General features: G+C 40.6%; 1 protein-coding gene across 1 annotated transcript in view; it reads left to right on the top strand.

Moving 5' to 3' along the window:
- TAFA1 (TAFA chemokine like family member 1) overlaps positions 1-25613 on the top strand; it is a 231608-nt gene that overhangs the window by 201061 nt on the left and 4934 nt on the right. The window contains exon 4 of the mRNA XM_005432562.3: positions 24659-24783. Coding sequence (XP_005432619.1) covers positions 24659-24783 — 125 coding nt within the window. The remainder of the gene's footprint in view (positions 1-24658; positions 24784-25613) is intronic.

Genomic DNA, 25613 nt, shown 5'->3' on the forward strand with positions numbered 1-25613 from the left:
GAATGCTGGTAGGGATACAGCCGATCAGTGAAGAGGATGTTTTCAGAAAACCTCATCATATTTTGTTTTGACTTTATGATGACATGTTGAATTTTGGCAAAAAAGTGATGAAATGCAGCCAGTTACATAGGCATGCATGTGTGCACATAGATACGCAGGGAGAGTCATTTGATGATTCTGCTCCTGGAAGTAGATACCTCTCTGGGGAAATGCTCTGTTGATTGGTACATGCTGAAAAGATGATCACTATTTGCACCTGGATTGTCCTTTTCAAGGGTTATGTCTGCAGGAGCATCCCTGTGGTCCCCAAGACCACCCAGTGTTGCATGGCACTGTGGGAAGCAGCAGCCACTGTGAGGCAGGTGGTGGGAGATGGAAGCTTACCTGCTCCTCACCCTGCCTCTGTGCACCTCCTCATGTGCCACCTTCGGGGATAAGAGGTGACAAATGCCACCCACCGCATCCCTTTCTTTCTGCAGGAAATTGGCTTAGTTATTTTTAAAGTGCTTACAAGGCTTTGGAAGGAAGTCCAAAAAAAACCTGCACCCTAATGCAAATCAACTCAGAACTTCCCATTTTGGTAGGGCTTGTTATACATGAAGTCTATATTGTATTTATTCACCCAGAGACCTTAACTATTATGTAAAAGAAAGAACGACTACAGCACAATATTGTTTCTTTCACTACCATTGATATTCAGTTTCCCACTTCAGTTTTGCCCTCTAGATTAAGGGTGAATGTTTTGTACTGCTGTGTATGTGAGATGTTTAAAACTTGCTTGAGTTTTCGATTTCCAGAGGGTTCTGTGAGGCTGAGGTTGTAGCTTATTTAATATTTTGACAAAGTCCAAGCTCTGTGTTGTAAAAGTCAATTTGGTTTTCAAGCTGTTGTTTTCACCACTACAGTGAATAATCCAATTTTTAATTATTTCATATGTTATTTTATTATTTTTATGTATTATTAGCTTAAAATTTAGTTGTTTGTCATTATTATAATTTTAGTGGAAGTGACACTGGAGGAACCAAACCTTGCTGCAATAGATTGTTATCCAGTGTAACATATTGATCAGGTCAGGCAGTAAATTAACAGGAGCAGAACACCGTTAAATTTTGAACTTAATTGCCTTCTACTCTTAATTTCTATTGGATATAATCAATAAGTGCCAGAGGAAAGCTGAAAGAGTTATTTAGAAAGCCACTATTTCCTGCAGCATAATGGAAAACTACTGTTTCATCCTCTAGTTGATGCAAATAATTTGCCGTTCAAGTGTAGCTGCTTAAGCATTTTATCAAAGACTCACTTTTAGCTCTTTCTTGATTAATCTTGATGCCTTCCAGAAAGAAAAGCGGTTTAATGACGCAATCTGTTTTGGTTTAGTTGCCCCTCTGGTCTTTGCACTTACACTGGTGTTGCAGCAACACTGTTTTCCTGCAGGATCTCTCCAGCCTGTATTCCTGTCTCCAGCCATGCACACACAGTGTCTTCAGGGGGATATTCCCCAGCCGGTATCTTTTTAATATCATTTCCTTTCCCACGGAAATGCAATGTTACAGCTAATGGAAATGAAGACCACAGCCTTGGTCTTGACTTTCCTTGGTTCTTTGGCTAGTTTGTTGGGGCAAGTTGTTCATCTCTCTTGTTTTTCCTGCCTGCAAAACACTAACATAACCCATTGCCTTTACCAAGGTCTAGTGTCAAGCTGATGTGCTGTACTCTTTTCTAGGACTCCCTGTGCTGATGATACACCTTGTTCTGTTCTCTAGCCTTCTATTCAGTTTGTTGCTCCTTGTGTCTCACATTTCCCTCTATAGTAATATTTTAGATACTCTTTTTTTTACTTGCTGTTGAATTTCAGTATTGCTTATCCTGCTGTAATCTAAAACCAGTTTCTTATAAATCAATATCTCAGTGCTATTATTATTTTTACACTTCTTTGAACACTCTTTCCATTACCTAGTCTTTTGCTAATAAAATGCTGCAGATGAAACTCCGTATTTCAGGTGGCCCCCTGCCAAAGCTGTATGCCCAGCATCACTGCCCAGTGGAATCACAGGGACATTAAAATGCCATTGAAAAGAGGATAGAGATCTGATGCAAATTAGGGGATTATTGCAAACTTTGGTGGGCCTTGGAAGCTGTATTACTGAAGCAGCACACAGAATAAAACAGGCCAAAGTAATCGTACCTCGTATTTTACAATAGTGTCAGTTCTGTGCCAGTGGTGCTGTTCCATATTTATAACTTTATATTGGCATAAGGCAATTCACATTCAAGCTAATGGGAGTTTTCAGGAGTGTTGATGCAGGTTCTTGATGAGAAATGAGTATAGCCCCTTTTGCACATCTTTACAGCAAAAATAGCTGTTGAAGTAGAGAGGAGTCTAATTGAGATGTTATGAAGTGGTGCATAACGATGCACGAAATGGGCAGACCTTCATAGAAGTCTCATTTTCTAAGAGACCTGACCTGTACTCCCTCTAAAAACCAAATATCTACAGGGCGTGCCAAGTTACCCACCTCTGAATAGAGTCAACAGATTCAGTAAACCTTGCACTGAAATCTTGACCTACATCTGTCCACAGTTCTCTCAATTATGAAATGTGGATAACTGGAAGTTTACTGTGAGCACATTTGATTTCATTCAAGTCCAGTATATTTGAAAAAAAAACATTGCTTGCTGTCTGTGCAAATTCAAAAACTGCCAAATCATCAACAGAGCTGAGCATGAATTCACCTCTTTGACAATTATTCCTTGTCACATTATTTTGGTTAACAGGGAATTCATCACAGGGGAGAAGAAAAAATAAAGCCTCTTGACAGTTACAAGGAATTCACTGTGCTTACAATAATATATCTTTCAAGGGAAGGCTGGAGGGCAGGGTTTGACAGGGCTGAAGCTGTACCATGTGCAGGGATGTCCTGTGACCGTTACTGGCCTGGACTTAACCTTTACAGAGGGAAGACCTGCTAGTCCATGTTACAGGCTGGTATGAATTGTGCTAGGTTTGCAGTCTCAGCTCCCAGCAGAGGCTGAAATGCTCCTGTTCTGGTTATTCCACTGGTGCCTACCACATCACGGGTCCTGTGATTGTGAGGAGACAGGAGCATTGGTGTTGTGCCCACAGTATCTTTAGGGAACTGAATCACAAAGCCCAGGTGTCTACAGAAGCCTGGACATGGGAATTGGACATGGGGCTAATTGAGTATCTCTGGCCAGGGTCGTGTCAGCAATTGTAATAGCATTCCGTGTTTCCCATGGAGAGGAGCTGCTCCTTGTGTTTCACAATTCTGCCAAGAAAAGGATAAAAGGAGATTTTTCTCTGTGTCACTGAGGAGAATCCCCTTTTCATCCAAATGAATTATGCTGTCTTCAAGGCGCCAGATTAATCTGTCTATGATATCCCTTGTGTACTGTTTCTAGACTAACACATATCTTTGTTTCTTCTTTTGTGATCAGCTGGTACAAATGAAAGCTAACTCACAGGGTAGGCTGCTGCTGCTGCTACCCGCTGCCATGAAAATATCTACAGGAGCAGTTCAGCCCCGCTGAAGTGGAGAGGTACACAGAGGCTGCTCGTTGCGCAGGCGAGGATTTGCTGTGCGGTGGGGTAAAGTTTCACTCTTGAGCTGCCTCACAAGAAGCCTCCGGAGGAGATGCTTTAAGTATCTGAGACAGCTCCCTGGAAGGGCAGCAAGGAGAGGCAGCCGAGATGGTATTTCGATGCTGTGCTGGATCCTCTCATAAGCCTCCCCTGGCGTCTTCTGAGACTCTTGACACCTACACCATGCAGCAGCCTAGGTCCAGTCCACACCCGAGACTGACATTTGCAGCCATTCCCTGCTGTTTTGGAATGAGATGTAAATATTAAGACAACATGTATGTTGAGGTTAATGACAAGTACGGTTTGGCTCAGTTGAAGCTCCTACTCTGGCTTGCTGTCATCATAAAAACCTTGTGAAGTATAGATCATTGCATTATAGGTATCCACAGCAGGATAGGCAGACAAGGTAGGAAGTCTCAGAGACATACATGAATTAGGATTAAATGGAGCAAACTAATTCTCAATCAGATCTAGTCACCACTAAAATGAAGAAGATAGAAAGAGACAGAATCAAAATTAGTGAGATAACAGATTGCATTTCTGGTTAGGAAGAAAATCCTGCATTATGAAATGCTGTGGATTTAATATTCAATTCTACCCTTATTTGTCATGCACATTGTAAAGCATACTTGCAGCCATCAGCTTTTAGTTGAATCAGGGCAGTGAGTTTTTGTTTTTCTTAGAGTACTTCATGTTTTATAGCTTAGAGCCTTGGCAGAAGTCCATCTACGGTACTGTATGATTCACATCGCTGTTCGGTGAGGGACTGCAATTGTTGCTGTTCTGTCTGTACTCTGCTGTGTTTGTGGGAGGATCAGGATTGGAGCTGTGAGGTTTTACTCATGATCCCTAAATCCAGAAGTGTATTTGCAACATTTTTATTCCTAGAAAGTTATTCACTGCTTACAACTCGCTTTCCTGAGAAACAGTCAGACAAGACATATTGGAACACAGGCTTATTTTTTATATGATAGTATGTAAGAAGTTATACCAGACAGTAACTCTAGTTATGACCCAAAAAAAACCCATGGCACAACAAAAAAACCCACCCAAAACCCAGAAGAAAGAAACGCACCAAAACATCCAGCTCTTTGGAGGCTTTGCAGGACAGGCCTGGTTGTTTCAGGCAATTATAATATATCCTTCGCATAACTCTTCAAACTGAATGTGTTGACTCTATGCATAAACTGCTTTCAACTCTGTCTTGTCATTCAGCCTAGGGAGTTTCAGTGGCACCTTGGTGGAGTTTCTCAAAACATTGGTACTGAGAGATGTAGGATGACCTGCTTCAGTTTCTGGGGGAAGCTTTAGCATCAGTTTCATGGCCAGCAGAGCTTAGAAATTATGGCTGCAAGAAAACCGTGTAACATGCTGCAAGTCATCATGCATCACTGGAAAGATGAATGTGAAACCCCACCACTTACATGCACACATCTTCCAACAGTTTCAGCAAAAGCAGGAGATTTTGAGATCTTTTTCCTGAATGATAGGCAAGTGCATTTTATAAAGATATGCTCAACATCCCTGTAAATAACAATTTTTCTTTTTGCCTTTGCAAGACATCATCAGAAGGTGAATACTTCTTCACTTCCACATTCCCATCCTTCATCTACCCACGCAGCCATAACAGCATGCATGTAAAAATGCATAAAAACTTCAGCCTTGCAATTTAAATGTCAAGTCTTCAATCTTATTTATACATTTAGACCCTCTTTTGCGTACAGTATGGCTGACTTCTTACAAATCTAGTTTTCTTCAAAATGACAGGAGATGCATCTGTGGCCCTTGCCGATGGTCCCATTTGTTACTCTACCCTTGCAGAACAAAAAAGTAATGCAGCATGCTATGCTGAGAGATTGGTCACAGACAAGCCCTTAGGGATATTAAATAGTTATATTAGTCTTTGTGGAGCTCATTTGACTCCCAGTTGCTTCACTAGAATTTAGCAAGGTCTTGCTGAAATGCTGCTGGGATTAGCCTCACTGACACAGCCAGGCATCTCTGCACGAGGAGATGATGTTGCAAAGGTGTGTCCCTGTTGCCTGTCTTTTTCAGTGCCCTGAAAAAAAGAAAAGACAGCACAGAAATATGTGTGTGTGTGTGTGTGTGTGTATATATAATCCATTTCACAGCTATCTGGTTGTCTAGATTTATTTTTTTTTTTTTTTTGTCCCATTCTGTATAGATTCCTCAGGTATATATCAAGAGAAGCTGTTTGCAGTCATGCTGAGTGATGATTTGTGGGGGTGTTGCAGACTGCTGGAAAAAGACTCGGAGCACATATACACTAGGCTGCACTAATGAAGTTGCAGACATAGCCTGCTCCTGTCTCTCTTTAGCACAAACTAGTATTTAGGATCTCACTTTCAAAGACTGAGGGCTTCCACCCAGTCATCTAAATTCCACACTTTGGCACCTAAGTTACTTGTGTGTTTCTAAATTAAAAATTACAATTTAAACAAAAAGCACTAACAACTACGCAATTCATTTTCTCAGACTCATTTCATTTGAAAGTAAGAGCAAATACAATTACTTAAAAAAATAAGTTTATATAACTCTAGCTTTTGAAGAACTTCCTTCCAAACGGTAATAGTACATGTACATGTGTACATAGAAAGCTCTCTCTTGAGTCATATTTCTTTAGTATTAGAAAAAGCTTACTTTTATAGTTATGTAAAATGTTACGGCCGTTCCTAAAGAATTCATGTGTGTCTTTTTGTCCCACTGCCCACAGAATGTGGAAGGAAACTTGCCACTAACTTCTCTCTCCAGCAAAGAGAACACAAATATATCCCAGTATTTCCACTGAATAATAATGGATGTTTTTACCATTTCTGCCCACATTCTTCAGAGGAGCTTGTACAACCAATGGTGATCAGGAGACAAAAATATACCTTCCTTTCCACCTTAGCGTCAAGGTGGGGCTTGGGAATGGCTTTGACATCCTGGCAGTGGAGGTGTGAAGAAGACACAGGAAACTGCTGTGGCGTGAGGATTCCCTGACCTCGCTGCAGCATGAGCCTCCCTGTTACTGCAAACACCTTTGGAGGTCAAAAGCTGTCCTAGCTTGACTTTTCTACCTGCTTTTTTAATGATCAAATGCTGACACTGCTTGAATAATTCATTTACATTAAAATACAAAATCTCGAAGTCTATCAGCCACTAAAGATGCTACTTTGCAGAAGACATTCTGCATACCCTGACCAGGACTGGTGGTCCCTGCCAGGCAGAGCTGGAAGGTCTCCCCAGGAGCTCCCAGTGCAGACCTGAAGTCTTGAATGCTCTCTGGCCACGAACTGAGCCCCTGAATGCACAGTGACTGAATATTCATTTTGTCCATTCTTCAAAAAAATACTTACAATTTAAAGTACAAGAATAGCTCCATTCATAAGCCGCCATGTGAGACAAGGCTCCGTCACCAGTGCCCTATCTCCATTTCTTAATAAGAAGCGAACAAAGCCAATATATTGCCACATAAAAAAATAATGAAAAAAAAAATATATCCAGAGAGAGAAATTACCTTTTTGTCATAAAGTGATGTGGGTTGATGATCAGCATACGTATTACTTCTCTTTGTTGTTCACCTCATTGTGCAGCCTGGGAGAACAGGGAAGCGCGTGCACCTGCGGTACGGCTGGGTGACATTAGGGGTTCAGCAGATACTTCGGGTAAAACTTTCCCCCGATTTGAGCTGAACTATTCATCACACACGTAGCTGTCATTAATCTTACATGCAAAGCCAGGCTTCTCATACTTCAAAATCTTTGGAGAGGCAGCTTTCTAATCTATATTTGGTTCTTCTTTTTTTCCCCCTTTGAGATTGATTTCTCTTTGCATATAATGCTGTAGTAGTTTCAATTTAAGCAGAACCCTGAAATAAAATGGTTGAATATGAAACTTTAGGAGAAAGAAAGGAAACACAATTATCTTGAAATTCTTTTTTCTTTTTTTTTTTTCTTTTTTTTTTTTTTGAGATAAAACCTGTCAATGACAGCACTGCTGACTGACAAAAGTGACATGTATTTTAACTCTTGTTTCAAGCAATGGCTTATCTTAATCACAACAAGAGGGCATATACTCCTGGATGGGGCCATAAATTCAATTAATCTCAATAGTAATTCTCAAAGCAATTCATTTTAATATAATGAACCACCTTGAAGTATCTAAAATTAAAGCAGGTGAACTTGGTTAAAGATGAGAGACAGATGCAGAAGCTGCACACCAGTTCCCAGTGTCCAGCTCTACCTCCTCTCTGCCACACCAACTCCGGCAACAGGCAGATCCGCTGGAGCTGCTCCCATGAGCCTGGGCAGGAAAATGAGGGAAAAGCACAAAGAAAGGAAAATGTCAGGGAAAAAAGGCAGCAAGGCTGTGAGGGCAGCAAGTGGCAGAGGGTTAAGGTCTAAGCTCATTCTCAAAAAATATATGAAGTATGACAGCTGCAGGTTATGAAGTATTTCTATCAAAAGTTTCTAGTGACCAAGAGCAAAATTTTTAAGTGGTTTGCATATCTCTCTGGGCTCTTGAGATAATAATATAGCTGTCTGTTCCTTATTTTGTAGGTCATTTATACAGCTCATATTCCAAACCCTTCTCTTTGCTAATACCCAAAAAGGCTGTTATTGGAATCCCAAACTCCTTGCCATTTTGCAGAGCTGAATCTGGACACATACTATTATAAATTTAGCGATGTGTGTCACTATGGGAACTATTTCTCCTGCCAGACAGCATTGGGAATGAACTGGGAACTGGGTGTTTAGACACTTGTGTGTATGTGTGTCTGCCAGGCATGCACATACATAAACATTCAAATGCAGATATGTAAATCTTACCATTAAGTGCTTGCATTTTTTGCTTCACCATTTCTTCCTATTTTGCTCCATTTAGCATAGATTATCTCTGCAAGTCTGGCGACTAGTCAATTACTGAATTCCTTTTCAAAGGAAGGAAAAAGGAAGATTACAAAATTCATCAAACTAGCATAAATCACCATATCTTCCCCACCTGAGCATGTAACCCTCTAACAGTAGTTTCTTTCTTCTTTAAAAAGGTAATTATTCTATTAAAATTAATACTAAAATGAATACTGCTGTGACTGAATTACATGGGATAAGCGTGAAATACTGTGATCTGTTCTGCTATGAATTAGTAATTATAGTGTGCCCAGTGAAATTTGCATACTTTCTTCTTCTTCCCTGCTACCCATCTTGGCTTCGTTGCTAAAGCTTTCTCCAGGGCTGGGGCTGGAGGTTGCTAGTGCTTTATGCAGACAGGAGGTGTTTACAGAACATAGTACCCCTGAGTTTTAAGATACCAGAAGAAATTACAAGATAAGCATGGATTTGTTTGGTATTTGGAATATCTCTGATCACTTTTCTAAATGGGGTGGAGTTTGTGGGGGGTTTTCTGTGCCTGTATAGATGAGGTGCAGAAAAAAAGAAAGCGGAAGAAAAATCTGTCTCCTTTCCACTTGCTATTTCTGCCTGAAAAGTTTGGTTTCATGATACGACACCAAGTTCACCCTGCCTGGAGCAGCACAAGTAGTTGATATCTCAATGAGACAGCACTCAGAACAAGGGAGACCCAGAACTCAGGCAGGGTCTCACAGATCTGCAACAGCTTCTCTGTCGGAAAGCCCTGCATGCACCTGTTTGCGCTGATGTGGTTCGTGGAAAGTTTAAAGTGAACCTTGAAGAGAATAAATGATACCAGGGTGAAAGAAAGCCTTCCCCATGCACAGATTGCAAGACATGCCTTGAGCCAGCGATATCAATTAACTAGAGGATGGAGGAAACAACAGTTTTTTCCATGCTCTGTGGATGTAGGGCAGAAGTATCAGGTCCGGGCTGGTTCCTGCAGACGAGAGCGAGCCTGCCCAGCACTAGCAGGGAGTTTTGCCCTGCAGCCTGTGCAGCCCTGCTATGCCGGGCTCCATGCTCAGCTCGGCAAGTCAGGCTCTCTGCCTCAGCACAAGCTAAATACCTACAACCTGCTAGAAAAGGATACATGAGAGAAAACCGGATCAGAGAGCGCTGCTCCCCTTTGACCCACGGTAGCCTGAATCTGACATCCCTGCAAGTGCCCTATGAGAGCAGTGTGCTCAACTTGGCTTCAGAGGGAAGAAATTGCTGCTGCCCAGCAGCCTGGGAAGCCCTAGCTGGCTGGATTCCTGTGAAGTAATTGCTTTTGTTATAAGGATTTTATTGTTATTAACCATATTAGGATGGTCACAGGCTGGTTTATATAGCTTATGCTTGATTAAAAGATGACCTGCTGTAGTGATAAACGCAAACTTGTCCCAACGAGTGAAAAAATGGTTTTGCTTTCCTGAGAATAGTATGCAGCCACAATTGCTCAAAAAGAAGGGCTGAGGAGTGACTTTTGTTGACATAATTAAGATAATATATTTTGTTTCTTTGGTTAAACCTTGATCTCAACAATCCACAAACTAATAGAAAGTTGTTCATTTTTCCTTCCTAAAATAATCTGTGCAGTGCATAGCTTAACCAGCTCAATACAAGCACTTTATCACCCCAAGAAAGCAACTGTAGATGACTTGTAAAAAGGTCATGTAAACTTTAGATGCAAGCCATTATTTTTAATTTATGTGGTCTATCCATGTTTCCTAGCACCTGAAAGGTCCTTCCTTCAAATTACTTTTTTTTTTTTTTGGTGACTATAAACAGTTTATGAAAAATTCCTGTATTAATTATTTAAATGAGTTTATAAATATTTGAGGAAGCCCATGCAAAAGGCGCTCATAATAAACTATCATATTCTACCTTCATTGAACATTAAATTACCAAACTCTGAAGACTGCCTTCTGTAATAAAGCTGTTGCTGCCTGCTATCACAAGGTCCAGGGTGAGAGCATCATATCTAGGTAGCAGCAAAAAACTAAAAATCAGCACTTAATGTTTAATGTCAAATAACATTTCTGTCTTAGAGCATTTATACTAAATGTGACAGGTGACTGTTCATTTACCCATGTACCCATATCATATGGGAGGAGCCATTGGTTCCCAGCCCTGACTTTGAGATCACGGGTGTGGAGACTGAATTAGGAAGCAGAGAGAGAGAGGTATGGAGGAGAAACCTGGAGCAAGTGAAACAAGGAATCACTCGCAGAGATCAATGGATTGAACGAGAAGTCAGATACGGTAAGTGGTACCAGGAAGAATATCAATCCTACAACTCCATGGCAGACAAACCTGGACAGTGCAAGGGAATTTCTTATGTGAGATGACAGGCACAAAGTACAATTAAATAAAAAATGCAGCAGGATAAACTTTTCCCACCTGGAAAAGAACTTCCAGAAGAAGCTTCAGCTTGGGAGTTCTTACTTTTCCAATGTTGGTCAGTAAGGTGAAGACCCACTTTGTAGATGTTGCCGTCTTTTGAGCCTCTGTCTTCACGCACTTGGTCATGTCTGGCTGTCAAGGACATCGCACATTATAATGGCAGGTGCCAATCAGGACAGAAATGCTTCTGCAGAATTCGGGTGATGGATTATTAAATTGATTAAATAGAAAGAGATGCCTGATGATGATCCCCTTCACCATGTGCTTCTTTCCTAACTGCCTTGTGTTCAAGGAACCTCTTGAGATGAACAAGTGGATTTTTTGAGAACTTGGTAAAGTCAGTTTGTGGTCATGCACAATAGGCCAGGAGATGCTCCTGCTGTAAAGCCTCAAACTGTGAACTCGTAATGGTTGACAAAAATCAAAGCACTTGTAAGGCTGGACTCACCTCTATGAGGACATATATCCGACCTTTACAGTTTTCCCAACTTTTGTCCACTCATCTGCTTCTTTTCTTCATCCATCTTCTCTTCCATTGGTGATCACTGCTGAAGCAGAAAATAAGAAAACTTACTAGCCTGAGGACTGCAACATAACACCCAGAATCAGGGGATTCACTAGCCAATTATCATTTCTATTTGATCTACTTTCAACTTGCAGGTATTTGTGGAGGTCACTCTTTAGAAAGAAAACCCAGGTATTTCAACCTTGTGATGTTTTAAAGTTCTTTAAAAAGATGAACAAGGAGTATTAGAAAATTTCATCTAGAACAGCTTCCTGTTCACTTTGCTGGTAACTATAGCAATTCTCAGTGTCTTTGTTTAGCTATTCATCTTTGGAGGGCTTCTGCTTGCATACATTTTGCAACTGGCAGAGCTGAACATATTCTGCAAAGCATTTTACACTAATTCATGCTCAGCTTTGTGAAAGAACTTGCGCTGGGCATGCTCAGGCTCCATTTACATTCATTTTGTATGAGCATTAATGAGATCAAGTAGAACAAGGACAGATGTTTGCGAAAAATAAAATGTTAAACTCCTATTTGTAGTGATGAGAATAGAGCTTACAGCTTTGTAGCTAAGAATGATCTGACCGGAGTGTGCACAAGATTCCTGGAGTATCTGGAGTCTAAGACTCACAGGTCCTTCCATCTGGTTATTTTTTCAAGAGCACATCTTGTGCATTACATAGGAAATAATGATCCTTGTATAAATTCAGGATTATTCACTCTAAGGACAACAGAGTAAGGTCATCATATAAATTATTCGTAGCAAAGACTTACCTAGAAGTGCAATCCAGGGACTCTTCCAGGGAAAAAAAAAATCAACACTGTAAATGGTAGTGAATTTTCACCTTTTAAAATAATACAACTCAGAGTTAAATGGAATGGAGGCAAAAGACGCGAGCTGTGCCAAAACCAACACAGCCGTGAAATTTCAAGTGCCCATTATCAGAATTCTCAGCTCTGTAAAACGTTTCAGAGTAAATAAGCATTATGAGCACTGAAGGAAAACATAATTTCAAAGAAAAGCTTGTCAGTTAAGGTCAGTTTAATATCCACTCATGAATTTCACTGGTTTTAAGTCTTGCTGATAAGCTTTTATAATTGAGTTACTTCTCTTATTCCATGCATATTGAAGTAGTAATTAAGCTATGATATGAGATACAAAGTATCGTGTGCTTAATTCATCAATTTTTGTTTAGTTTTGCAGTTGTTGTTCTGATTGCACTGGCATTGTTGCACTGAAATACCTCCAAATCTATCATGTCAAGATTATGCATGATGTAATTTGTAATAGTAGCTAGGGATTTGTTTACAAAAAACAAATGTTCCTTTAATCTGTAAAACAAAATTAGACTTGTCTTACATCACAGAACAAAGAGATTTGAATGAATACAACACTTTTAATAAATCAGTAATTACCTTGTGGAGTGACAGTTGGCTCATTTAACCTTTGAAAACAGTTTCCTCCACACAGATTTTAAACTGTGCCCTTCTGAGATAAGTTTTGAGAGCCGGACTGAGGAAATTTATTAAGTGCTCTATAGGTGTATTATTTATACCACAGCAATCCCCAATTCACAGAAGAGAATTTGGACCATAGTGTCTTTCCACAGCAGAGATAATTGCAAGTTAACTAAGCCACCTCCTAAAGAAATTTGCAAGCTCTGCCTTTTGGTACCAGCGTGCATAAAGTGGCACACCACGTGCAAGTTCATAGTACCATCATTAGGACAAGAAATCCTCCCTTAGTTTATCATTTCAAATTGAATCATCCCTACACTGAGAGCACAGGGCACCTGACCCTACTTTGCAATGTGAGTTTGTTGGTTGGTAGGGGTTTAAATATCACTCACCAGCTGTAAAACTGTCTGCCATAAACATATTTCTGTAGTTGATACTCCCTGAAAATAGCTGGTGGGTGCAGACAATAGCAAAGGGCTGCTCCCATCCTTTCCTGAGCACCACAGGCCATCCATGGGTTACGCTCATCAGGGCTTTGACCCACGTCACTTTACTCTGAAAATCCACCAGCCACATGCCAACAGGCAACTAATGAAGGCTGTTGTTCTTCTGCATATGTGTCCATCGGATAATAGATTTGTGCATATTTTATTAGGCTGCAGGACACAGCAGGCAGAACATTTTGAGCAAAAGAGAACGTACCAAGAATGCATTATGAGACGTTAGGTCAAGCACCGATACGAATTTCAACTACTTCAAAAGCGTTTTAATCACCACCCACAGACCAGATAGGCAGCTTTATTGCCCCAAGACAGGACAAAGACATGTGATGCTGGGTGTTTTGGACATAAGTATGACCACCACACCAGCAGGTGCTTGCACTGGTGGGACTGGGGAGAACAAGAAAGTCCCTCCAGAGCCACCTCCTGCCACCATGCAATGCCAGCAAACAGCTGTTCGCACCCAACCCCATCCTCACACGGTTGGGTCAGCCTGTCTGAAAAGATGGTACCTCAAAGCAAGGGTTCTCCTATAAAATTGCAAACCTAAGTCACTAAAGTGATGGCTGAAATCTGTATTTAATCACACACCTTATTTTATCAGTGAACCTGCCAACCCCACTCGACCCAGTGAGAACCTCTGAGACCAGTAGTGATACTCAGACCCTTTTAGGACATTAGATTCTTAGAACAAGCTCAAAATTAAGGAGTGTTTTGATTCGGGAATTTTCCATCTCTGATTATTATCTTTTCTTCACCCTTTTTAAGGGAAGAATAGCAGATGGCTTCATGTACTTCACACCTCTTAGCAGTCTCTTTTTCCAAAAATTCCTTGATATCCAGATTTTAGGAGAAACGTCAGCCTTTTACTGCTCACACCAATCCCTGATCATTGTGCTTTCGGTTCTTTGGCCACATTTCCTGCCCTCACACGCTTCCTTCAGCAGTAGGTACCACCTGACAGCCCTCACTGTTACAGACACACCTAGAACTGCAGGCACATATGTCACCATTTTCTAAGCTTAGAGATTCAGCCTTAGGTCTTTAAATCACGGAGAAGTTAGCATTTTTCACAGAGAAAAACAGTGACAATATAATGGCTTGTATTTAAAACAAATAAACAAAGAGAACCTCAAAAAAAAAAACCAACACCTGGAAAAACATACACAAAGCTAAAGAAAAGGTGGTTTTCATTGACTAATAACACATAATCGTATTAATTTCTGTAGATTCCATGGAAGAGTTTTGCTTATTTATTTATTTACAGGAATCTTCTCTGTGGACTAGAAACAACAGAAGCTGAATGCTACAGAATTTACACCCAAGCAGTACACCAGAATTTAATTTTGTAACTGATAACTATCCAATATATTATGCATGCTTTGTTATGCCTTATAAATGCATTACAGTTACATAATTTATTCATTTTCAGTGTTTTTTCATAGAGTGCTTTGCTGCTAAACTATGATTCTGGCACCTCGTTCAGTCAAAATTTCATAATAGACTTTCACCCTTCAGAGCCCATCTTGCAGCTTTTCCTTCCCACCTTGCTAAAGCAGCCCCCTGCCACGCACAGCATTCACGTTTGAGCAAATGGCAACTTTTACAGGCACCACATTTGGTCTGAAACCTGCAAAAACTAAGGAGGATTTTTTATCCCCCGTCTCTTCAGTAACTGTTGGATCAGACCCTAAACACAGATCATTGGTTTCTAATGCAAAACCAGGCAATAATTGCTCCTCTTGGGTGCTCACTCCCACCGTCACAAGGGACAAAGTCACAGCAATTATACCTTTGGTTCAACTCTGTCGTTTCCCAGCAGTACTGGCTGTGTGAGCAAACACCTCCACAGCAGCATCAGGACCACAGCAGCTCAATAGATATATATAGATATAGCTGTAAAACTTAAGAGTCCTTGCAGACACCAGAGGAATAGCATCGCAAGGCCACCCTCAAACCTCGGTGTACCTCCCTAATCCTCACCTCACAACCTGGCTCTTGTCTCTCTACATGTTAACTCATTCATTTACTTCATTAATGAAAAATTACATGGAGACATTTTTCTTCTTTGACGACACAATATTCCTCAACCCTGGTCTGAAACATGGGTGTGAATATTTATAAGCAGCTTCCTATTGTCTTTCCAAAAATGTATAATTATGCTGCAGTTCATCAGCATTTCATTAAATATATAACAGTAAGATTAAGCTTTCACTAGGCTATCTAGAAGCAGTTCAAATAGGGTGTAAATACATTGCTACACTGCACAAATATTTTAACAGCCTGCTCTCAGCTTTGTTCTGCAGTGAGGGATGGATTCAGCTCCAAACTTCAGTAATAAATAGCAGCAATGAGTCTCCCTAACCTACAAAAGATCGATTTTCCCTGTACAGGCTGGGAGGGGATCCTCAGTCACCTGCATTCATTTCAGCTCCCTGAATGTAAGCATTTCATGTTTTCATTAGTCTCATTAGCACTCATTAGTGTCAGCAGGTTGCTCTCAAATGACCCACTGCCTTTGCAGCGAGGTTATGTCAAACACCAATAAACTCACATGCAGAAAACTATAAACAAAGGTGGGCAGATTGATGCCTGCCTTAGGTGTGTGTTGCTGCACATGAATTCAAGAATTTCCAAGAAAAAACATAAGGCTCTGTCCTAGCACTCTGGAATGTCATAGAATACACTATGCACTCTTGGGGAGACAAGTTTATCATACATGGTTTACTTTATCATTTCACGTCCTTTCTTTCTGCCACAGATATCTGCAAAAAACCTGTTTTGTCAAGGCTTGCTCTGCCTTTCGTTGTAGAAATCAAACTTCTAGATAGAGAACACAGTGAAGGTTCACTTATAATAGCAACTATGATCCATAACTGTCAAAGAAAAAAAGTCTAGCATGGGTCATGTCTGAGCTCAATGGAATGTGGAATAATTAAAAAAGCCAGCTATGCCTTTTGAGTACAGTATTAGCAAATGAGAACAGGGGTTGAGAGCCAGCTGCCAAGCACGGTTTGACTGACCTGGGAATTGCTGACATCTCTGGGAAGGAGTGCTACAACCCACTGGCCTCCAAGCTTGGCAGCTTCTGGTGTCTTCATTTTTTTATTACTTTAAAACCTGAGACTTTGAAAAGATCTCACAAGGTGAACCATGGGGCCCAAAAGACATTCTGATTGCTTTCCACTGGCCTGGGCTCGGTGCTGCTGAGATCCCTGAGAACCACCCCATTCGGGAGATAATTATGCAACTTCTACAGTTCTCCTTAAAATCTGGATGGTTTTATCTGTGTATCTAGCTAACAGAACAGAGGATTTTACCTCTGAACAGCTGTACACACTTTATAGGTACTCAGAGGACTTGAGCAGTGTCATTTTTAATGCACTCATGGAAGTGAAGGTGCACGTTCACCCACCGTGAAGGTGCCGCCCATGAGAAATCAGGGTTCTGCTTTAGTTTCAGATGCCGCTCAGCCATGCATCCAAGCAACATTTGTCTCCAAAGGTGCAAAGGGAGAGACATGGAAGAATCACAAAGCTGCAATGTCTGACCCTCCTGGACTGAACAGCACTGCAGCCAAAAAAACACCTTTGCAAGGTGCAAGCTGTTTTGTGTGAAACCTGCCCTCTAACAGACCATCTCTATCCGTCTGAAAGTCATGCATGTGCTTAAAAATCTGGCAGCACACAGACTTCATATAATTTTAATGTTACTATTTATTATGGTAGTACCTAGGAAACCCAGGCTCAGTCCAAGATACCATCCTCCTAGCTGTACAAATGCAGCAAACGAGTCAGCCCCACACTGCTGCAGTGCAGTGTTGGAGCTCAACGGGTCAGTAAAGACAGAGGGGAATGTACAAGGGAACAAGGCAAAAACAACTCATCCTTTTAAGTAAATAAAATTACAAATGGAAAATTGCTATAGCAAGAAGATGATTTACCTGTAGTAATAGAGAAAGTCAGAAGCAGAGATGGGATTAAACAAGCTCTGGCAGTTTCGGATTCTCAGGCCATTAGCCATCACCATCTCTATTAGTCATACTGTTACGAGGGAAGTATACAACATTCTTATGTCATTTTTTCCAATTTACCTAACAGTATGCCAACTGTTAGAAAATGGCAATGTAAGTGGTTTTCCACTAGTGAGTCTTCTCGTGCTGTCGAATTAGCACCCTTTTTGCTGATTTATGCAGATCTTAAATGGAAATTGTTCATGGATTCTTGGAGTCTAATCTGCCCTTTCATATTTTGTGGGTATATTTTAGTGCAGCCCACAGGGTTGCTCAGACACATATTACACTCTTAAAAATACCCTACTCTGGCTGCTGAAAAATCAAGAATTCTGGGTGGAAAAAAATATGAAAACCTTCAATTCTTTCTATACTTTCTACCAGTGAATTAATAAAACATCGTTCAGAAACCCAGAGAACATTGCAAAGATCAGAAAGTCATAAAGAAAATAATTTAATATGATGATCTCTTTTTAATGTTTACTACAATTAAAAAATATTAAATTAACTCAGCAAGACTGGATCCGAGGCAATTAGGAGATACGAAACATCACTTGCCAGACTGATTGCACTGTGCTTGTATGTTAAACTGAAGGAATGTCAGTTTTCCCAGAGTTATGAGAGGTCTGTTATCAAAATCTGCAAAGTATTACACTGCATGAGCATTAGACTGATGCTTCTAAAATTAAGATGGAATTAAAGCAGATAGTTCGATGGATTCCCTGTAGGAAACATCCTGTATTTCTCCTAGATAGCATTATTCAACCTGAAATCTTTTTTTGTTTCGCATTTGTATTCTTTAACTTACCGCATTACTGCTTTACAACTCCCAGAGTAAATGGTATCTCAGGCTGTTTATGAAATACAGAACCCTCCATATGACACTTTCTTTCACTCCAGTTTTCCCATCCTCCTAGAAAGTGTATTCCCACCCCCGTAATTCATTCTGCACCCCATGACATCCCAATAAAGCAAGAGAAACTACATGTCTCATTCAATTTGCTGAGACTTTGTTTTACAAGGAATAGGTGAGCACAGGGTTACAGATTCCCCTATTCTAGTTTATATCAGGGTGAGGTGTGGGGTTTGTATCGAAAAAAAAATGACCTGGAGGATTTTACCTACTTCTGTGCTATGGCCATTGCCAAAAGACTCCATAAGTGCAAGAGTCTCTCACGGGGAGTTTGAACTTTCCTTTAATTTAATCCATTTAGAAAATGACTCACAATTTATTGAATAAAGTGGAGAAAATTGATATCTTTTCATTAAGCTGACAAAGTCTTTTTTTCACTGCTGGCATCTGTGAAATGTGTTCTCTATTTAAATTTTATTTATATCAATCTTCTCTGGTGGAAACTAGATTAAAATGGAATGCTTTATACTTACAGTAAAAACTTTCCCATCCTGCAATGAGTGTCATACTAGTTTTGAAAACAAACTCTGTTTCTTATTCCTTGGAGTAACATGATACCTATGATCAGGAGGAAGCACAATCTAATATCTCTATTCCTTTGTATTCTATTTCTATATAAACAAAATGTGTGCACTTTATCACAGGCAAAAAGAGATAGCTGCTGTGGCTTTATAATGGCAAATGCAGAAGCAATCTTGGAACATTTTAATACATAGCATGTTCCCTCTAAACTGTTGAAAAATGCATGATGATACTTTGCTCTGTTTTCATATTTCAGGGTCTTCCATAAACATGAATTAACGTTATATATTACTCTGTGAGTATTGTCATATTGTTCCGTTGTTAAATATAATGTCTTTATGCTTATTGCCATAAAGACATTATATTTAACAATGGGACAATATGCTAAAGCAATTTCCTAAACACAAATGCAGAAAAGTTAAAGGATAGCTCTATCTGCAAAAAAAGTCTTTGCATTTTATATATGCACTGGAGTAGCAAACATGGCACTAGCAAGCGCGTGCAAGCCTCTGGGCAGTGTGTGCACATTTTCCCCCAGACCACCCCCCGCCTGTGCCCTGTTCATCCCCTGTAACAGGGCCCTTCATCACCGCTTTGATCAGCTGAGGGATTTCAGTTCAATGCAAGAACCTGGAGGCTGAGAAATGTGAGACACAACAAGTTTGAGAGTTCCAACAAGTGAAGAGGTTTGAATCCAATGGATTGGATCAAAATCGGATCAATTTTTTTCCAACTACCGCTTCATTCAAGAGGAAGATGATAGAATGGTTAGTGTTTCCATGTTGATTTGATCTCAGTTTGGGTGTAGATATGTGAGGGTATTCGGTGCTTTTTTACTGTCCCATAATAGAATAATTTCTTATTGACATTCAAGGGGAAAACATCCACAGCCAGCTCTCTTCATACATCAAACCGTTGTGCTCCAGATGATGCACAAGGACAAGTCAAAAAGCGGTCACTACCCTTATGTGACCTACAAAGGCTCTTATGAACTTGGCGGGCTGAAGCCCAGTGAATTCAGTCTAAGCTGGAAGTTCCCTGCAGCCACCTAAGGCTTTGGGCATTAGGTTTGGGAACAAATGCATTTTAAATTGCAATAGAATTGTGTAAACACTAGCATATATAAGCTATTTTCTTGCTCTTTCCCTATATTCAATCTGATCCCCAGATCTCTTATCTGTAGTTTATGTCTCTGTTTGGTACACACGATCAGCAAATGCCATTTCAACCAAATGCTTTTTTGTCTGTTAATCCATGCAGGCAAAATACATCAAAAGTTAAATATTTTGATCAAAAAATGTCTATAGCTTTTCCAACAAAGATATAAAAAAATACACTGTGAATTGGACTGGAAAAAAATCTCAAGAATTTTCTGAAGAAAGTTGCTTTTCTCCCCAGCTCCATTAGTTATATGCTTAGAATTTAATATTCTTATAAAAGAGGCATTTTCTTGAAAAGAACTCAGATATAAGCAAACTCTTATTTACACTAGCAGGAGCTGGGGAACAAAACACCCAAAACAAAACACAAAGCAAGCTGGTGCAGTCAAGACTTTTATATCATATCCTTTTTTCTTTCCCCATGGCTGAGGATTATCTGTCTCAGTCAAATCAGCCTTGCATGAAGAAACTCCATGCTTCAAGTATTCCCCAGACAGCGAGAAGAACACAATGAAACCCACTCCAAAATGTTACAGGCATCTAATTCAGCATGATGTGAGCACTCGCAGCCCATGATACCTGGTGACTAATGGGAGTCTGTAATTCTCACCCAGAATTAGCAGTTCGGTTCACCAAGAAGCTCAGGTTCACCAGGATCTGGGGCATCTCGAATGCAAACAGCCCCGAGGGAAAGCATCTTCTCTTTAACAGTTCTCTCTCACACACACAACTGCTTCAGCACATCTCAGAGCAACATAACCTAAGTGTAGAGAGGCTGCACTGTATTCCCCAGGGAAGCTTCCCCCACCCCCATACAGGTGCACCTCATCTCAAACACAGCAAACTGTGATTCATTTTAAAGCTTTTTCCTGCCTCTTTGAACAGAGCTGGAGGTGTAAAACTTTGAGATTAAGTAGACCTCAAAGGATCAGCAGTGCCCAGGAAGGACAACTGGTCTTAAAGATTAAAGGGCTCTTAATAGAAAAGAAAACCTGTAAACACAAGACTCAAAGGAAATAATTTTCATTGGGCTCTGGATGCCCCTGGCACAGCATGGTGCTGAGGACTAGACCACAGCGAGTTTTGTAGTGCTTCAGATTTACAAAGAACTTTGCCTACTTACATATTAGAGACAAACAGGAGCGTTTCATCTGTAAAAGGCCTTAGTTTCCCCAATTATAAGAGGAGCCTTGTCTCCAGCACATCTGTGCTGCTTAGGGACAGGTGAGGGTACTCACTGGTGGACCCTTGGGTGGGTTGCCTTGTGGTTGTAACTGCACTGTGATCACAGATTAAGAGACAGATAGATATCGCTATATACAGAGATGTGTGTATATATACATAAGCACAATAAAACCTGCACGCTGTTACATGAATCAATTGACATTAATGTTCAGCACTGATTTTGCATTTCGGTATTTTTCAAGGTCACAATCCAAACCCTTGGGCTGTATTTAACAGCATCAAGAAGTAGTTAGATCATTTTAATTGCTACGAGCAGCATTGCTTCTCCATGCTGCCTCTCAGTCTGTATTCATCTCATATCGCCAGTTTACATTGTAAACTCCCTAGGCCAGGGCATTCAGGTTTGTGGTTTTGTACCTAGCACCGTAGGATCCTTCTCCATGGTTATTTCATGCTACAGCACTGCTACTAGTAAATAATTATGATCATCGCTTTTGATTCCATATCAGAAGATTCTTCTCACATATTCTGAGGATGCGCTGCTCTGATGATTGCTGTGAAGGCCAGTATTTAGCAGGATATGCTTTTTCAGTTTGCTCACTGCCCAATCTATTATTAGAGCACAGATTCAGCCCTCGTGCCTTTTCATGCATAGTAAAGAGAGGTATCTCTTTGCTCCACTGTTAGCAGCATTAATAATAGCCTTCTGAAAATTATGTGTGAATAGCATCATTAAATTGCCTTGCAAGAACAGGTGTAAAGGCTTTTGTGTGTGTGTGTGTTGTACATATGGAGAAATTATATATTACATTATAGAAGTGAGGTATAAACTGTGAGGAGAAATAGGAAAGGCAACACAGAGCTACATGATCATTGTATGGCCGTTCCAACTGAACTCTTCTATTCTGCTCTACTCTATCCTAAGCCTAGCTTACTTGCTCCAGCTTACTCTTCTTCCAGACCAAAGGAGCTTTCAAAGCCAAGGTATTTTTCCCTGTGTTTCAAGTAAACTCAGCAGGTGAAAACCATGTCCCAGTCAAGAGAGTTATTCAGCAAGTCTGCTGGCATAATCCCATACCAAGGTAAGGCCTGTCCTAGAGCTACTGGCTTGGACTCCTGAGTTGCCGTACCTTCCCCATTACCGTTAATTAGCTGACTCAGAAATATTGCTTCTCATTCTGGGTTATTTTGCACTAAACTGGGCTATACTTGGCTGCACTCCAGCATGGCTCACCATATGCCATGCAGATCAACCGTGCGCCTCAACAAGTGGCAGGGGCTGGTTTGTTCAGCTTATCTGAGGAGCAAAGACCTCACCTTTCCAAAGGAAGTCTTAATTGCACTTTAAAGGAAATAATAGTGACATTTAATGTACGTATACTTGACCTTCTTTACAGGATTTCCCACCCTGTAATTAAGAATTTTTATTTCCCCGAGTTTACTACCAGCTTTATGTGAAAGACAGCTTCCTTGCTGGGCACCATGACATACTTCTGTGTTCATTTAAACAATATAAATTATTTCTCTCTCTTACATTCTTACCTAAAGAATATAGTATTTGGCTTAATTTGGGAGTAATTGTGTGTACCTACGTTTCCCATTTGGAAATACACATTTATAGTATGACATACCTGCATGCTTGCGTCTCTGCACGTTGTTTGTTAGTCTGCAGCAGAGGAAGCTGGATCAGAAAGTCAGGGGAGCACTAAGGAGAAGAGGTAATTATATGAGGCTGGCAGAAGACTTCCAAGTGGCTGAGGACTGACCGTCTTGGCAGTGGTTTGTTTTTGCTATACCACACTGGCAAACAAAATGCAAAATTGGAACAGTCCTATGAAAACATGGTTTTCCTTTCAGGGCTAGATCAAAAGGGGAACCATTTCTAGTAAATTAGGTTTGGAGCAATAAAGTCAAGTGCTTAGGCGGGACAACAGCAGCTCTGGTAAGATAGTGTGATGGGTATAACTGTGTAGATAATGCTGATGACAGGTAACTTTGAAACCATAGTCCCCTAGCACCCACCTCTCCTCACCCAAAAGCAAGAATACAGTTCACGTGTTACTGAAAATGCCAGAGTCCCTCTTTTGTCCCTTGTTGAGTCTCTCTTCTCCAGCCTCCTGCTCTCTGTGCCACACAGAGCCTCCTCTTGCATGATGAATGGAATAGTGATGCATACTTTTTAGTCTAGGATTATCTAGTATGCGGGTTCAGTGTGTTTATTTCTGAGTGGTTTGTCATATGTTAGAGATGAGAGAAAAAGGGACTTCTAGCTTCATCTACATAGCTGTGAAGTGAGGGGATGGGCGTTAATAGCAGCTGCAGATGGGTCTTTGGGTGTTTCCTTAGGATTTTGTGAGCATAAACAGATTACAACTAGATAGAAAATAAATCAATACTTTAATTATAAACTCTGAAATATCCTTAAATCAATGCATGCACAACAGGGCATTTTCCAGATCTAAGGTAGTCTGCTGCTCCAAAGGTATATTATAGGCTCGAAGCAGCTGTGTGGGGGTGATATGAATGGGTTAAGCATCTCTGAGTGAGCGTGCATGAAGCTTTGAGAGTGAGGCTTCATGAGTGCTTCTTGCCAAGGAAAACAAACTACAGACAGAGCCACTCATGCACCAGCTAGTCACAGTTTGCAAGGTTAGCTAAAGTTTATCAAAATCCCCAGACAAAAAATGTCATTAAGATACAGTTAAGGTTATAGACAGATACCAATTCCCAGGCAAGAAACTTCATTAAGGTACACTCAAGGTTGTAAACATATGTGCCAATTAAATTCAAACAACAAGATCCAAACACTGTCATTATTTACAACATTAAATATTTGGAAATTTAAAGTTACTGTTAGAGATAATGTGGTTTCCATAAAGTTCATAATCATGTTTCAACAAACTGAACTTCTGCTGCTGTTCAGCACAACGTTACCTTCTATTTCTAGTCGTGATGCTCCCTGCCATGGGATACTGTCAAAGCTAAAAGTCTGCAATGGGTTCAAAAAATTCTGCACAGATTTGTGGAAGAAAAAGCCAGCTGTAGGCATGGAAAGCAAAACAGACAGTGTTTATTCTGGAGCACCCTGAGCCACAAGTCCTGAAGACCTGGAGAATATTCTGAGGAAAATCTCTTTCGACTTGCCTTGGTCTTATATATGTCCGTAAAGATCTGATGGGCCACTGGGACAGACGGGCTGTTAGGGTGGGGGGGCCTTCGGTCTGAGCCAGGGCTGCTGCCATCGCAGCGTTCCCCGCAGTCACAGCGTGACAGCAGACTAAATCCCGTGTATAAAGAAGCTACGGCAAGCAATGCACTGTCTTGGAGAATATAGGATGCAAAACAAGTAATTAAATGTGATCTCCTTGCAACTGAATTTCAACTGAAGGGTTTAGAAGGGACACTCTGCCTCTTAAATGCAGTGTTAGACCCCTGAGATATTATTTAATTAGATTTTTCATTATAACATAGTTGTGAACGTTGTCTTTCCTCTTTTAGCTTCAATAGTGATCGGGAAATGGTGGTGTGAGATGGAGCCCTGCCTAGAAGGAGAGGAATGTAAGACATTGCCTGATAATTCTGGATGGATGTGTGCGACTGGCAATAAAATCAAGACCACCAGAGTAAGTTGTCTTTCTGCCTATACCCAGGAGGTCCTAATAGGAATGGGGGTCGCTAATGATTGCTCGCCCATAGCTTTTCCATCATCATGTCTGCTGTAAAAGTCTTATAGCTCACTGCATACCTCCCCAGCCATCCAAAGCCTCTGGCTATAATTTCGTGAAAATTCAGATGGATTCAGGCTGGTCACCTGGGTCCAGGCTTGGAGCTGCTGGATTGCCAGGTCACTTTCTTATAGACGTGGTCACCTCAGAAAAAAACCCTAGTGCACATCACTGAGCTTGTTTCTGGAGGCTAAAGGGAAGAATACTAGATCGAAGGGAACTGCTGGATCCCACATCCATTCCTGGGCTGTTCCAGGCCACATCTGTATTAACAGCTGTAGATGTGCTTTGTAGCATGAAATGGTGCTGAGGACTCAACTCACTATCTGCATTTCAGGTCTTACTTCAGAGCAGCTCTAGCCCTGTGCACCCATTAGTAACATACTCTTGAGATACTGAAGATTCAGGTAACCCAGGCCAACAAGTGATGACAGCTTTCACCATGCACGGCTAGGAAAAGGTGGAGATGCGGCTGCAAATAGAGAAAGTGTGAATGAGCTGGCTAAACTCTCATTATGAGATTCGCTTCGGGGGGGGGGGAAAAGTGTTTTTCAAAAATAGAGTCTAGCTTTTATTTTTGCATTGTGCAAGTGTTTCACAACATCTGCTTAAAACTGCCACCTATACCTGTATACAACAATTTTGATTATTTTCATACCATGATAGGTTTTTTTTTTAGAGAAAAATGACATAGTTGTCAACTCGAGATATTTTTTTATAAATTAATA

Source organism: Falco cherrug, chromosome 4 (genome assembly GCF_023634085.1).
Source record: "Falco cherrug isolate bFalChe1 chromosome 4, bFalChe1.pri, whole genome shotgun sequence".
NCBI classification, from domain to species: Eukaryota; Metazoa; Chordata; class Aves; order Falconiformes; family Falconidae; genus Falco; species Falco cherrug.